General features: G+C 43.9%; 1 protein-coding gene and 1 pseudogene across 1 annotated transcript in view; both read right to left on the minus strand.

Moving 5' to 3' along the window:
• YARS1 (tyrosyl-tRNA synthetase 1) overlaps window positions 1–13,599 on the minus strand; it is a 26,497-nt gene that overhangs the window by 4,237 nt on the left and 8,661 nt on the right. Inside the window, exons 4-9 of the mRNA XM_037501072.2 lie at window positions 12,505–12,634; window positions 9,660–9,740; window positions 5,232–5,324; window positions 3,443–3,578; window positions 2,530–2,615; window positions 744–879 (exon numbers count right to left, since the gene is read on the minus strand). Of these exons, the coding sequence (XP_037356969.1) occupies window positions 744–879; window positions 2,530–2,615; window positions 3,443–3,578; window positions 5,232–5,324; window positions 9,660–9,740; window positions 12,505–12,634 (662 nt within the window). The remainder of the gene's footprint in view (window positions 1–743; window positions 880–2,529; window positions 2,616–3,442; window positions 3,579–5,231; window positions 5,325–9,659; window positions 9,741–12,504; window positions 12,635–13,599) is intronic.
• LOC119237088 (FAU ubiquitin-like and ribosomal protein S30) lies at window positions 12,724–13,227 on the minus strand (annotated as a pseudogene).

Consider the following 13,599-nt stretch of genomic DNA (forward strand, 5'->3'; position numbering starts at 1 on the left):
GAGATGTGGGGGTGGGGGACAGTTGAGAGGATTCACCAGAGACAGAGTGGGGAGCAGAACAGGCAGATCTACTGAAATACACTGCTGAGGGGAGCAGCAGGTGAGACAGGAGAGGTCAGCTGCGCCATGTGGGCAGCTCCCTGGCTGGCCGGGGATCAAACTCCTGCTGCAGTGGCTGGCGATAGCTTGATAGCGCTGTCTTTAACCCCTGCGCCACCAGGGAGGTCCGCCTTTAGGTGTTTTCATTCATGCATTCCATACCCATCCATTTATTGAATCTTGCTGGGAGCCCCTTACAAACTATTCCTGTTAGTATCTCACATCATGGATAAGTGGATGACCAACTCAGAGCCAGTCAGAAACACTAGCAAGGGACCCCGCAAGTCTGAAGGTGAGCTTCCCCAAGGGGCTGTGCAGACTCTATGGAAGCAGCATGTCATCCTCATGCTCTAACCCTATCAGTCTCCTTAACTAAGAGGCGGACTTAGTGAAAAGATTCGAAGGGTCGGGATACATGTCTCATTGCAGCTTCTGCTAGCAGTGTTGGTGCAAGAGAGGCAATCACTTCACAATTCAACCAGATCATAAGCCAGATGACTCAATCCAAGAGGCACCGGGGTATGCCATTCACACTCCAGACTGCCTGGTTCTCAAAAGCTCAGTTTAAGACAGACCTTTTTCTGAGGCTCAGACTTCTGATTCTGTCATCCCTCTCCCTGGCTTCCCTTCCCGAGCCTGCTTACTCTGCTTTGAGGGGTCTGGGTAGGCAGCACTGGCTAGTTTCTTCAGTGCAGGGGTGTTAAACTTCTCCCGGATGGGGTCCAGCAACTTGTTCAGGGCGATGTCAACAGAGTTCTTCAGGTCTCCTGGGTGCACCACCTGCAGAGGGGTGAAGGGCCTGGTGAGGTGGAGCAATAGAGGAGGACATGGGACACTGAATCTACTCAGAATAATGTGCTTATGGGATTCAAGGTTTGATCCTTATTTCTCAGCCGTGTCTTTACTTGATCCTCAGAACAGCCCCATAAAGCAGAGAAGGGGAGATCAGCACAGGAGGGTTAGCTAACTTGTCTGGGATCCAAGTCTTTTGACTCTGAATTCCACACTAACTTCAAGGTTATTAGCAGTTGAGCGCTGCAGCCAAATTTTTCTAGTCCCTCCATTTATGCCTGGAGTAGGGTGTAAGCCAGGTGCCACGCACGGGCAGAGAAAGAGCACACAGGCAGCAAACAGAACCCGGGGGCTAAAAGAGCCCAGGGGGAGCTGAGCTGAGGTGAGTGAAGAAAGGGCATGGGCGCTGGAGTTAGAGCAAGGCTAAGGCCCTGCTGGCTATGGGACTCCCAGCTAACTAGGCACTTAAATCCTCAAAGTTTCGGGTTCTTCACATAATAATACCTTTATCTCAGAGTCAGAATGAGGATGAGATCACACGTGGCTGGGGATGGTGAGCAGTGCTAGTACACAGCAGCAGTCCAGTCATTCATGTCTTCTTGACCTGGCCGGCCTCTCCCCACAAGACCCCATGTCTCACTTCGTAGGTTCTAGTCAGACTAAACCACTGTACCCCAGCTCTTGTATGTGGTTCCTTCCATGCCATGCCATGTCACCTTATCGTGTTCAGACAATTTATTCCCTCTTAGATTTCCTCATGAACTTCTAATTCTCAAGTGAAATAGTGTCCTGATGTACCCACCACAAAGCTTTCCCAGACAGTTAACCACTTCCTCCTATGTTATTTCTGGACCATGCATAGTTCCTCACTGTACAGTAACACAGCAAAGATAATTTGTTGATATGTCTGCCACCCCTACTGGACCATGAGCCCTATAAGGTTTTAATCCTCTCGGTAATGCCAACCCCTAGCACAGTATCTAACATACGGCACCTCATAAGTCTTTTGTTAAACTGTTGAAATAAACAGTATTTGCTATCCTGTCCTTTATTATGGTGATGTCTTTTTAAAAAATTTATTTATTTATGGATACAAGAGCTGGGGTACAGGCCAGAGGTGCGGAGGGTGAGAGGATTCACCAGACACAGAGTGGGAAACAAAATAAGCAGACCGACCGAAATGCACTGCTGAGGGGAGCAGCGGGCGAGACAGGAGAGGTCTGCTGCACCATGTGGGTAGCTCCCTGGCTGGGGATCAAACTCATGCTGCAGTGGCTGCAGACATCTTCATAGGTTGCGCCTTAATCCCTTGCGCCACCAGGGAGGCCCTATGTCTCTTTTTCTGAACCCTGATTTTGCACCTGTCATGCACCTGACATGCTTCATCTTGTTGGGTTTGGTCCTTTATTCCAGATTAAGTCCCTTGGAGGCAGTTAAGACATCAATGTAATGGCTTTGTGTCATCTGCCCCTCTAATCTGTGAACCACCTGAATCCTCATCTAGGCCATTAACAAAATCTACAGGGCTCCAGAACATCAAGACAGAACCCTGCAGGTGCCTAACTAGAAACCTAGTTAGGCCAAGATGGGAGGTTTGTCAGAGCAGTTCAGTGGGGATCACTCCTCCTCTGGCCTTACCTCATCAGCAAAGTCCTTTTCCAGGTCCAAGTAAGCTGTGTAGGTTTTGTTTCCACCCCATTTCTCATCTCGAAGGATCACAAACTCTGTAAGAAAAAGTACCCACACCAACAAATTCAAAAAAGGCAGAGTCAGCATTCCTAGGCCCAAATGTATAGTTACCTGTAGTTTCTGCTTTAACTCTTAAGCCATAACATGTGACATTTTATTGTTTTTGTTTGTTTGTTTGTTTGTATTTTTTTTTTTTTTATAGAGGCATGTTTTATTTATTTATTTATTTGTTTGTTCATTTGTTTTGTTTATACATGCACTGGGTACAGTCAGAAGCGCGGGAGGGTGAGAGAATTCACCAGAGCCAGAGCGGGGAGCAGAACAGGCAGAAGGACCGAAGTACACTGCTGAGGGGAGCAGCGGGTGGCAGGAGAGGTCTGCGCACCATGTGGGACCCTCCTCCGGTGGCCGGGGAGCAGCCGGGAATCGAACCAGCGCCGCAGAGGCTGCGGGCAGCTTCGCAACCCAGCGCTCTACCGCTGCGCCACCGGGGAGGCCCTGTTTGTTTGTATTTTTAAAGGGTGAGTGACTAGGTTACCCACCCAGTGAGCATCCAAGCTCAAGGGACAGGATCATATCTTACATTTCCTTTGTGTACCTCAAGTTCTGAACATGTCTGCCCCATCCTTATTTCTACTACCCCTGCCCACTTCCCACCCCACTTAGAACCTAACCTGGTAACAAACATGTGGACAACTAAATGATATCTCAATCCCAACCACACTTTAATATATGGAAATCACAGCAGACTCAAGGAAGGCAGTCCCTGGAGGAAGATTGTGACAAATCTCCAGTGTGATCACAGCAGTGGCTTTGCTCTTTCAATCTGGCACCCCAAGAAGAAAACAGTTGAGTGTCTTACCAGATTTGAGGGGAAAGAGGACATGTTTGATGAAGGACAGAACCCCATTGTTTTCCACATTCCCTGGCTCACAAAAAGCCTTCTTCAGTTTTTTCTTTACATCTTCTTTCCGATCAAGGAGATCAATCTTGGACTCCTAGTTGTGAATGGACAAGAAGAGGACCTCTTGTGGTTGGAAATGAGAATATGCCCAACTCATTACAAAAGCAGAGTAAGTCAGAGTGAAGAACCACTCACAATATTGTTACCCAACTGAAAAGCTATTTTCTCCTGTGTTCTCCTCAGGCCTGGGGTCTATCCTGTGTGTTTTCACGAGTATTTCTGAGTGCGTACCTAGTCCTTAAGGATAATTTTTATTCTGTACTATATTCCCAATTATTAGTGAAACATAATCAACAATTTCTAAACCATTAAATTATGTTCTGATTTTTACAAATTATAAAAATACATAATATATACAATATATATTAGCATATGTATATACAGTACATCTTTCAGATTTCCTGCCTTCTTTGTCTATGATTGTTCCCTTAAGCTACCCAAAATTGCTAGGCCCAAAATTGTTCTCTGAAGGGGATATACGAATTGACATTACTATTGGCAATGTGTGAGGATACCTGTTTCACAGAAATCATCAACAGGAGGTATTATGCTATCTGAGTAATATTTCCTTTTTAGGGGTAATAGGTTTTTTTTTTTGGCTGCTGTTTTTTTTGAGCAAGGAAATTCAAGCTTATTTGAGTTTAGTGGTTACCAAATTCTGGTCCACGTATGACTGTATGTGAATCACGTGGGTGCTCATAAAAAAAATAAATTTGGGTGTTCCACCCAAGCCCAGTGAATCAAAATCTCCTGGGCTTGGCCCAGGCATTCGTATTTTTAAAAATAGTGATTCTGCTGCTGTCATGTTTGGGAACTGCAGCCAGCACTGATTTCCAGGGTTAAGATATGCTGAGTATCATCAAATAGGATACAGTGATATGATACCTTGTCAGAGAAATAACTCTCATAACAGTATTTTAATGGGAGAGAATAAGGAATGAATATATTGCTTTAAAAATAACAATAATAGTTTATTAATAATGGTATATTAATAATGCAATATATTAATATTTACCAATCTCTCATGAGACAAAGATTGAGAAGTCAGACTAGCTAGAACTAGAAGAGAGCCCAAACATGACTTCAATCACCACCTCCTAAAATTTGAAAGAAAATATAGATTTCTGAGTTGTTTCCTGGAGCCACTGGATCAGAATCTCTAAGAACAAGGTCTAATCAACTCAATTTTTTTTCTTTTTCCTTAAATTCCTAGATGATTCTGAAGATCAGAAATGTTTGGGAACCAAGAACTCAAAATTTCACATCTTTGGGTTCACTAATTCCTTTATTGTGTGCCCTTAGTGATCAGAACGAAAGTGCTAAGGAGGACTTTTAAATGTTAAAAGATACCACACTTATATTAGTCATACCAAACTTAACCCTAAGAGTCAAGATGTTAATAGATGAAATGCAACCATGGCCTTTTCATTAAGGCTGAATTTTATCGCAATTCTAAGACTGAAGAAATTACTTCTTTTTGTACTTTTTACCATTAACATTATGAATTGATTCTATCAGGACTGCTCTTGGGGTCTTTAGTATTCAACACCTCTGGAATTAGCCAAATGACAGAAGATTCTTTGTAACTCAAATATTTGAGAATTCTAGTTAGATGACTGTGCATTTGAGTCCTCAATTCCCCCATCTCTTGTTGATTTCTAAACTCAAGTCAAAGTTGGCAACCTACCTCTTCTGAAGAGCTCATTTTGCTGCCAGTTAATCCTGGAACCATAGGGTTCATCAGATGGATACGTTTTGAGTAGCCAAGTGCAGGGAGATACTACGGGGTTAGAAAGAAACACACACAAGCAGATATTAGTATAAATTCTTCCTTAGTACACCAATCTCATCCTATTTGGCCAGTGAATTAGTAGTCTGATATATTTCTTCCAATCTTTTTTCTATAGAATATATAACTTTTCAATGGTGATTATATATGAAGATTTTTTCCCTACTGCTTTTAAACTGTATTACAATGTGAGGCTACTGAACTTATGGTCCAACAACAAACAACTATAAAAGATGGAAATATATAAAATGACCATTTGCAGGCATTAGATAGCAACTAGTAAAGGGCTAAAAATCTTGAGAGGAGGGAAGCAGAGAAGACTCCACACTTTCTATGGTTCTCTCCTTGAGGGGATCATTTCCCCCAAAAAAATTAAGGAAAAGAGACCAAGCAGAGAACAGCAGTCTGACTAGAAGAGACAGACTGGAGCTGAGGGCTGCCAGCAGGCTAGGATTTGGGGAGGATACTAGAGAGAAGGAAGACCCCTCAAAAGTCCAAGTCAAAATTCTCCACTTATTTCTTGACTATCTCACACCACACATGCACACAGAAAGACTCCAGAGAGCTGAGCTTCCTGACAGGGAGTCTCTGGGAGACTGGGGACATGAGCAGAGATCACAGATGCTGGACATGCTGGGGAGACAGAGGTGGAAGTTTAGGTCCAAAGAAAGGAGAAAGAAATTTATGACCACTCTTAGATTTCAGCTTGAGACCTCAGAAAGGTTGGATCATAGGAGTAAGATTTGTTCTAAAAGAGCCTAAAGCCGATCCCTGAAAGGATCAGGTGATCAGTCAGTAATTTGACAGAAAAAAACAGCACTTTATAAACATAATCCAGAGCCTCTACAACATATCCCAATGTCCATGATACAATAAAAAATACTAGGGGCCCTCCCCGGTGGTGTAGCGGGTTGAGCGCTGTTCTGTGAAGCTGTCCGCAGCCTCTGCAGTGCGGGTTTGATTCCTGGCCAGCCAGGGAGAAAACCACTTGGCGTGGCAGACCTCTTCTACCTTGCCCGCTGCTCCCCTCAGCAGTGTATTTCGGTCTGTCTGCCTGTTCTGCTCCCTCTCTGTGTCTGGTGAATTCTTTCACCCTCCTGTGCCTCTGACCTATACCCCAGTTATTGTATAAAATAAATAAATCTAAAAAAGAAAAAATACTAGGAATGGGAAGCAGGGAAAAAAAAAAGTGACAGATAGTCAAGAAAAAACAGAAAATGAAAGTGGAACCAGAAACAATTCAGGTATGAAAATAATCAACTCAAGATGTCAAAATAACTATGGTTGGTGTATTAAAGAAAAGAGAGGAAAAGATGGACAAAAATGGGTAAGAGATAGGGAATTATAAAAGAGAACTGAATCTACAAAAAGAACCACATAGAAGCTCTAAAATCACTCAACACAATGTTGGGTGGCTTTAAGACAAGATTAATAAAATTGAAGAAAAGTCAAGATAGAATATTCAAACAAAAGGACAGAGGGAACAAAGCAAGGAAAACAGAACAAAAAAGGAGAGGGCCTCCCCTGGTGGGGCAGCGGTTGAGCGCTGGGCTGAGAGGCTTCCCGCAGCCTCTGCAGCGCTGGTTTATTCCCGGGCCGCCGGCGAGGGTCACACACACAAAAAAAGGAGACACGAGGGACAAGACCAAAAGGTCTAACTTATATGTAATTAGAGTCTCAGGAGAGGAAAGAATAGACAGAAGAACCATATAAAAAAATAAGGGATAGGGCCTCCCCGGTGGCGCAGCAGTTGAGCGCTGGGTTGCGAAGCTGCCCGCAGTCTCTGCAGCACTGGTTCAATCCCCGGCTGCTCCCCGGCCACCGGAGGAGGGTCCCACATGGCGCGCAGACCTCTCCTGCCGCCCGCTGCTCCCCTCAGCAGTGTACTTCGGTCCTTCTGCCTGCTCTGCTCCCTGCTCTGGCTCTGGTGAATTCTCTCACCCTCCCGCGCTTCTGACTGTACCCAGTGCTTGTATAAATAAATAAATAAATAAATAAATCTTTAAAAAAAAAAAAAATAAAATAAGGGATAGGCCTCCCTGGTGGTGCAAGGGATTAAGGGACTATGAAGCAATCCACAGCCTCTACAGCACAAGTTCGATCCCTGGCCGGCCAGGGAGAAACCCACATGGTGCAAAAGACCTCTCCTGACTCGCCCGCTGCTCCCCTCAGTCCATCTGCCTGTTCTGCTCCCCGCTTTGTCTCTGGTGAATCCTCTCACCCCCCCCCCGCATCTCTGGCCTGTACCCCAGCTCTTGTATGCATAAATAAAATAAATCTTAATAAAATAAAATAATAAGGGACAATTTTCCAAATTTGATACAAACATCAATTCACAGACTCAAGAAGCTCAGCTAAATCCAAGCAGGTTAAATAACACAACAGCTAAAAACATCATACTCAAATTGCTCAAAATCAGAGACAAAGAAAAAAAATCTTAAAAGCAGCCAGAGAAATGATAAAGTTGCAACAGCACTAAAAATACAAAATACTAAGGGGGACGACTTTAGGCTAAAGGAAAATGAAGCCAGATGGACACACAGAACAGGACTGTGGGAAGGAATCAAAAACATAAGGAAGGGTAAGAAGGGAAGAGTATACATGAAAATTGCTGTAAAAAAACTCTTCAGGACTTAAAAATGTATGTAAAAGTGAAATATATGACAGCAATAGTACAAAGGCCAGGAAAGAGTTAGGTGGAAGAAAATTGTTATAGTCTCTTGCATTGTTGAGAAGTGGTAAAAACATCTAACTTAAACTGTAATAAATTACAGTGACAGATGCAATCTCTAGGGCGGGGTAATTAACATTTCTTTAAATAGTCTAAATGGCGTTGTGGGTCACACGTGGTCTCAATAAACACATTCGTCATTTTTGTAGAGCCCTTAAAAAAAATAATAAAAACCATTCTTACAGCTTGTGAGTCAAACAAAAACAAGACATGGATCATATGTTTACTAGAAAGAAAAGGTTCAATTAAAAAGTTAACAGAAGACACAAAATGGAATTAGAAGAAATATTTAACAAAAATATTACCTTGCGTTTCCTTGTTCATTATATATTCAAAACCAATTAAAATACTACATAATATAGCATCGTGAGGATTTATACATAATGCTTTTAACCAATCTCCTGTCATTGGATATAAACTTACTTCCCAACTTTTGTTTTAAATTGATGTGATACTCTTTTTTTTTTTTTTAAGGGAGCAACCCACATGGCAAAGCAGACCTCTCTTGTCTCGCCCACTTCTCCCCTCAGCAGTGTACTTCAGTCAGTCTGCCTGTTCTGTTCCCCACTCTGTCTCTGGTGAATCCTCTCACCCCCCCACCACCTCTGGCCTGTATCCCAGCTCTTGTATGCGTAAATAAATAAATCTTAAAAAGAAATAAAAATAATAATAAAATAAAATTATTTCCTTAGGACAAATATGTATACTTATTACAGCAAAGGGTAGAATTATTTTAGGGTTGTCAAATCACCCTCCACAAAATAATATTCTCATCAACCCGTGCCAATATGAGGTTCTGAGAAGCTTTCAAAAATACCTACCACTTCTCAATAGCCCTTTTCAACTTACTCAAGTTCTTTCCCAGAAAAGGGAAAGATTTACAGGTTTGTACTGATTTCCTCCTATAAATCTTGTTAAGCCTCACGGCAGAGATGAGTATTCTACATAAAATCTAGAGCAATACAGGGCAAATGCTCTGCAAGAGAACAGTATTCTAACCAGTGGTGTCTTTCCTAGAAACTCAGCTATGAGGAAAGAAGCAAATCCTGAGGTCTGGGGTGGCAGCAAAAGGTTTTGAGTCAGACAGATTTGAATGCCAGTTCTTGCTCCATCACTAACTGTGATTCTGGACCATTTTCTTATTTTTCCTACCTCAGGATTCTTATCTGCAAAATAAAGAGAATGCCACCTACCCGACAATATGGTTATGATTAGAGGCACTGGCCCAATTCAAAAAACTTTATTATTTTTTATTTTTTTTAAAGATTTATTTATTTATGCATACAAAGTTGGGGTACAGGCCAGAGATGCGGGGGGTGAGAGGATCCACCAGAGACAGAGTGGGGAACAGAATAGGCAGACTGACTGAAATACACTGCTGAGGGAAGCAACGGGCAAGACAGGAGAGGTCTGCCTCGCCATGTGGGTTTCTCCCTAGCTGGCCGGGGATCGAACTTGTGCTGCAGAGGCTGCAGACTGCTTCATAGTGCAGTGCTTTTAACCCCTTGCGCCACCAGGGAGGCCCACAATTCAGAAAACTTTAATTGCATACCTCTGAGGCCCAAAAGTAAAAAGATAGTAAAGAAAACACTAACCTTCTCTGCAAAGGTGAAAATCTTTCTCTGATCAATGCCTCCAAATTGGGCATCTACTTTCAAATACTCCTCATCCAAGGCCTGTGGGAAGAAACACATGGACATAAACTCTATTGCATTTCTTTTTTTTTTAATTTTTTTTTAAGATTTATTTATTTATGCATATAAGAGCTGGGGTATAGACCAGAGATGCAGGGGGTGAGAGGATTCACCAGAGACAGAGTGGGGAACAGAACAGGCAGACTGACTGAAATACACTGCTGAGAGGAGCAGCGGAAGACTCAGGAGAGGTCTGCTGCGCCATGTGGGTTGCTCCCTGGCCAGCCAGGGATTGAACTTGTGCTGCAGAGGCTGCTGATTGCTTCATAGTGCAGTGCTTAACCCCTTGCGCCACCAGGGAGGCCCTATTGCATTTCTTTTAGATGGGTCTGAAAAATCAGAAACTTTTGAAAGCCACTAGATTTTTCAGAAGGTAGAGTCTGAAGCATATTAGCATCACTCAGTCTCCCTGCTTGGCCTCAAGAGCTGCGTAATTCTTGCACTGAGTGCCCGCAGTGAACAATACTCCGTGTGGACATCAGATTTTTTTAAAAAAAAGTTTCTGCCCTCAGAAAGCTCATGGTTCAGTGAGGAAGGGAAGGAAGGAGACAAACCTTCATCAAAGGTACCCACTGAATGAGGCAGCCTGTGGCAAATGGCAAGTAAATGGCATTAAGACTAAAGCTTAGGAAAAAAGGCAAGATTGAACCAGTAAAAACTTACTGTCACTTATTAAGTGCCAGGCATCAGTGCTAGCCCTTTGGATGCAGAGATGACTCAGACCCAGACACTGCCTTCAAGAAGCCAATTTCCAGTTGAGGATAAGGAGGCAGGCAAATGGACAATATCAATACTATGCTCCAAGGGCCATCTAGATGTCCACTCAAGGAACAGTGCTAATACACAGAAAGAAACAGCTACCTCTAGCTGGTCAGACAGGGGTGGTGGAGGCTTTCTAGAATCAGATTGTGGGTTTGGTTTGGTTTTGAAGAATATGTAGATGTTTTCCATCGTGCAGAGCAAACAGAATGTGAGATGGCACAGAGGTGTGAAGTATTTGGGGAAATTATGAGTGATTCAGTCTGTAAAAGCACAGACTTGAAGGAGTGCAGGAAGTGGTTAATGATAAGATTAGAAAGGTAGAGAAGAACCCTGTTGTCACACTAGGTGCCTAGCATTATCTTGGACAGTAAATGGCTATAAGGAGAAAGAGCTCATGAGTGATGGTAGGGCATGGGAGTGGAGTCCTGTGGGTTGTAGACAAAGAATACAGTTAGAGGGCCAAGGCCCAAGAGACCAAGTAAAAAACAGTGATGAACCAAGTCAGTGGAGTTGTAAAGAAAGAATGAACTTAAGAAACTTTTAAGAAGTAGAACTGATAAAATGTAGTATCTGAGTGGATGAGGGTAAAGAGAGGAAGAGAAAGGTGAGGCATGCAGGAAGAATCTAGACTAGCATTGTCCAATAGAACTTATGGATATTTTTGATGAAAATGTTCCATATATCTGCTGTCTAATAAGTTAGCCACTAGCCACATGTGGCTGTGAGGAACTTAAAATACAGCCAATGTGACTGAAGAACTTAAAATTTTTTATTTTAATAATTTTTAGTAGCTACATGGCTATGACTAGAAGCCACCATATTGGACAGTGCAGATCTAGAATGTCTCTAGGTATGACCTTTGGACAAAACACTTAGAGGTAACAAGGGAAGACTTGATTTCCTTATGTCAAACATTATAAAAATAGGGCCTCCCCAGTGGTTCAGTGTTTGAGCGCTGGGATGCGAGGCTGCCCACAGCCTCTGCAGCGCAGGTTCGATCCCTGGCCGCCAGCGAGGGTCCCACATGGCTCGCAGACCTCTCCTGCCGCCCGCTGCTCCCCTCAGCAGTGTATTTCGTCGGTCTGTCTGTTCTGCTCTCTGCTCTGGCTCTGGTGAATTCTCTCACCCTCCCGCGCTTCTGACTGTACCCAGTGCTTGTATAAATAAATAAATCTTAAAAAAAAAAAAAAAAAGACATTTAGTTCTAAAAAAAAAAATTATAAAAATATTTGAAGAAAAAGTGACGTCTATCTACATTTTCATCCTGTCTTCCTGAGGTAACCAATATGAACAGCTTGGTTTGCATTTTTCCGCCTTCCATTTGTTTACTGGAAAATAGGATCATATCTAAAACCTATTTTCATACTTCACTTTGAAATTAATTTTCTTTAAGACAATATGAGTCACAAAAAGGGCCTCCCCGGTGGCGCAGAGGTTGAGCGCTGGGTTGCGAAGCTGCCCACAGCCTCCGCGGCGCCAGTTTGATCCCCAGCTGCTCCCCAGCTATGGGAGGAGGGTCCCACATGGAATGCAGACCTCTCCTGCTGCACGCTGCTCCCCTCAGCAGTGTACTTCGGTCCTTCTGCCTGTTCTGCTCCCCGCTCTGGCTCTGGTGAATTCTCTCACCCTCCTGCACTTCTGACTGTACCCAGTGCTTGTATAAATAAATAAATAAAAATAAATCTTAAAAAAAAAAAAAAAAAGACAATATGAGTCACAAAAAGATAACGTATGAGATGAGTAGTGTCATAAAGGACAGAGAGGTAGGGGAGGGCTTAAAACCAAAGAAGTCAAAGAATGTTCCAGGAAATTGGTGAGAGAAGGGAGACAGGAAGGAATACCTATAGTGTGGAGAAGGAACAGCAAGGACATCATTCTAAGCGGTGTTGGGAGAGTTTTGTAACTAGTATTTAAAAATAGAGCAGAAGGGATGACAGGGCAACAGTACTACCCCCCTCCCCAATCCCCTGCCCTGCCCCGGTACCTGCAGTCCAGGGTAGAGCAGACCACTCAGCAAGGGGTGCTCCACCTGCTTGACCACCTCAGCTCCAGCTTTCTTGGCATCATGCTGTGTGACCACGGAGGAAAGTCTGTACACATCTAACGTGTATTCTCTGAAGAGGAAACAAGAGAAGACAGTTGTAAGTCTAGGCCAGGCCTCAGTTTAATCCTAATGCACATGAATTCACTTTCCCAGTCTTTTTTTTTTTTTGACTGGATGGAATGGCTTTATTAGAGAAGCCAAGGTTACAAAAACTTAAGAGTTGGCATTGGGGCCTTTCTTCTTGCCAAAGGTGGGCACGACATTGACAAAGCGCCGATTGTATTGCATCCGCCGCTTGGCCCGCCCAGTCTTCTTCTTCTTCTTCTCCTGTTTGGCCACATTCGGAGTCTGACCTCTCACTTTCCCAGCACAGGCCAGAGAACCATGGACTTTACCTCCTAGCATGCAGCCGGCTACTTCCAGAGTGGTCAGGGCCTCTACCACACTGGCCTAGGGTTGCCTTATCCTCAAGGGGAGTGCCTGCCAGGAGCACGACTTGGTCTTCTGGGGTGATGCCCTCCAGCAAGGCTACCTGAGCCTTGATCTGGGAGACTGTCTCCCAGCCGGTCACCTCGAAGGTGTGGAGCTCCTGGGTGCGGACAAAGAGCTGCATGTCGGCAACTGAGCGCGGTCACAGCTGCCGCTGCCACGAAGATGGAGTCGGGAAAGAGCCAGTCTTTTTTTTTTTTTTTTTTTAAAGATTATTTATTTATGCATACAAGAGCTGGGGTAGAGGCCAGCGGTGTTGGGGGTGAGAAGATTCACCAGAGACAGAGTGGGGAACAGAACAGGCAGATTGACCAAAGTACACTGCTGAGCGGAGCAGCGGGTGAGACAGGAGAGGTCTGCTTTGTCTGGGTTGCTCCCTGGTCGGCTGGGGATTGAACTCGTGCGACAGAGGCTGCGGACAGGACAACTTCATAGGTTGCGTCTTAACCCCTTGCGCCACAAAGGAGGCCCACTTTCCCAGTCTTAAGACATTCAAAGTGAGCACTGCCTGAGAGCTTCTAGAATGTGAGCAGTCTGTTCTCTCAA

Source organism: Talpa occidentalis, unplaced genomic scaffold, assembly GCF_014898055.3.
Source record: "Talpa occidentalis isolate TD23 unplaced genomic scaffold, MPIMG_talOcc4v2.1 talOcc4.9, whole genome shotgun sequence".
Taxonomy (NCBI): domain Eukaryota; kingdom Metazoa; phylum Chordata; class Mammalia; order Eulipotyphla; family Talpidae; genus Talpa; species Talpa occidentalis.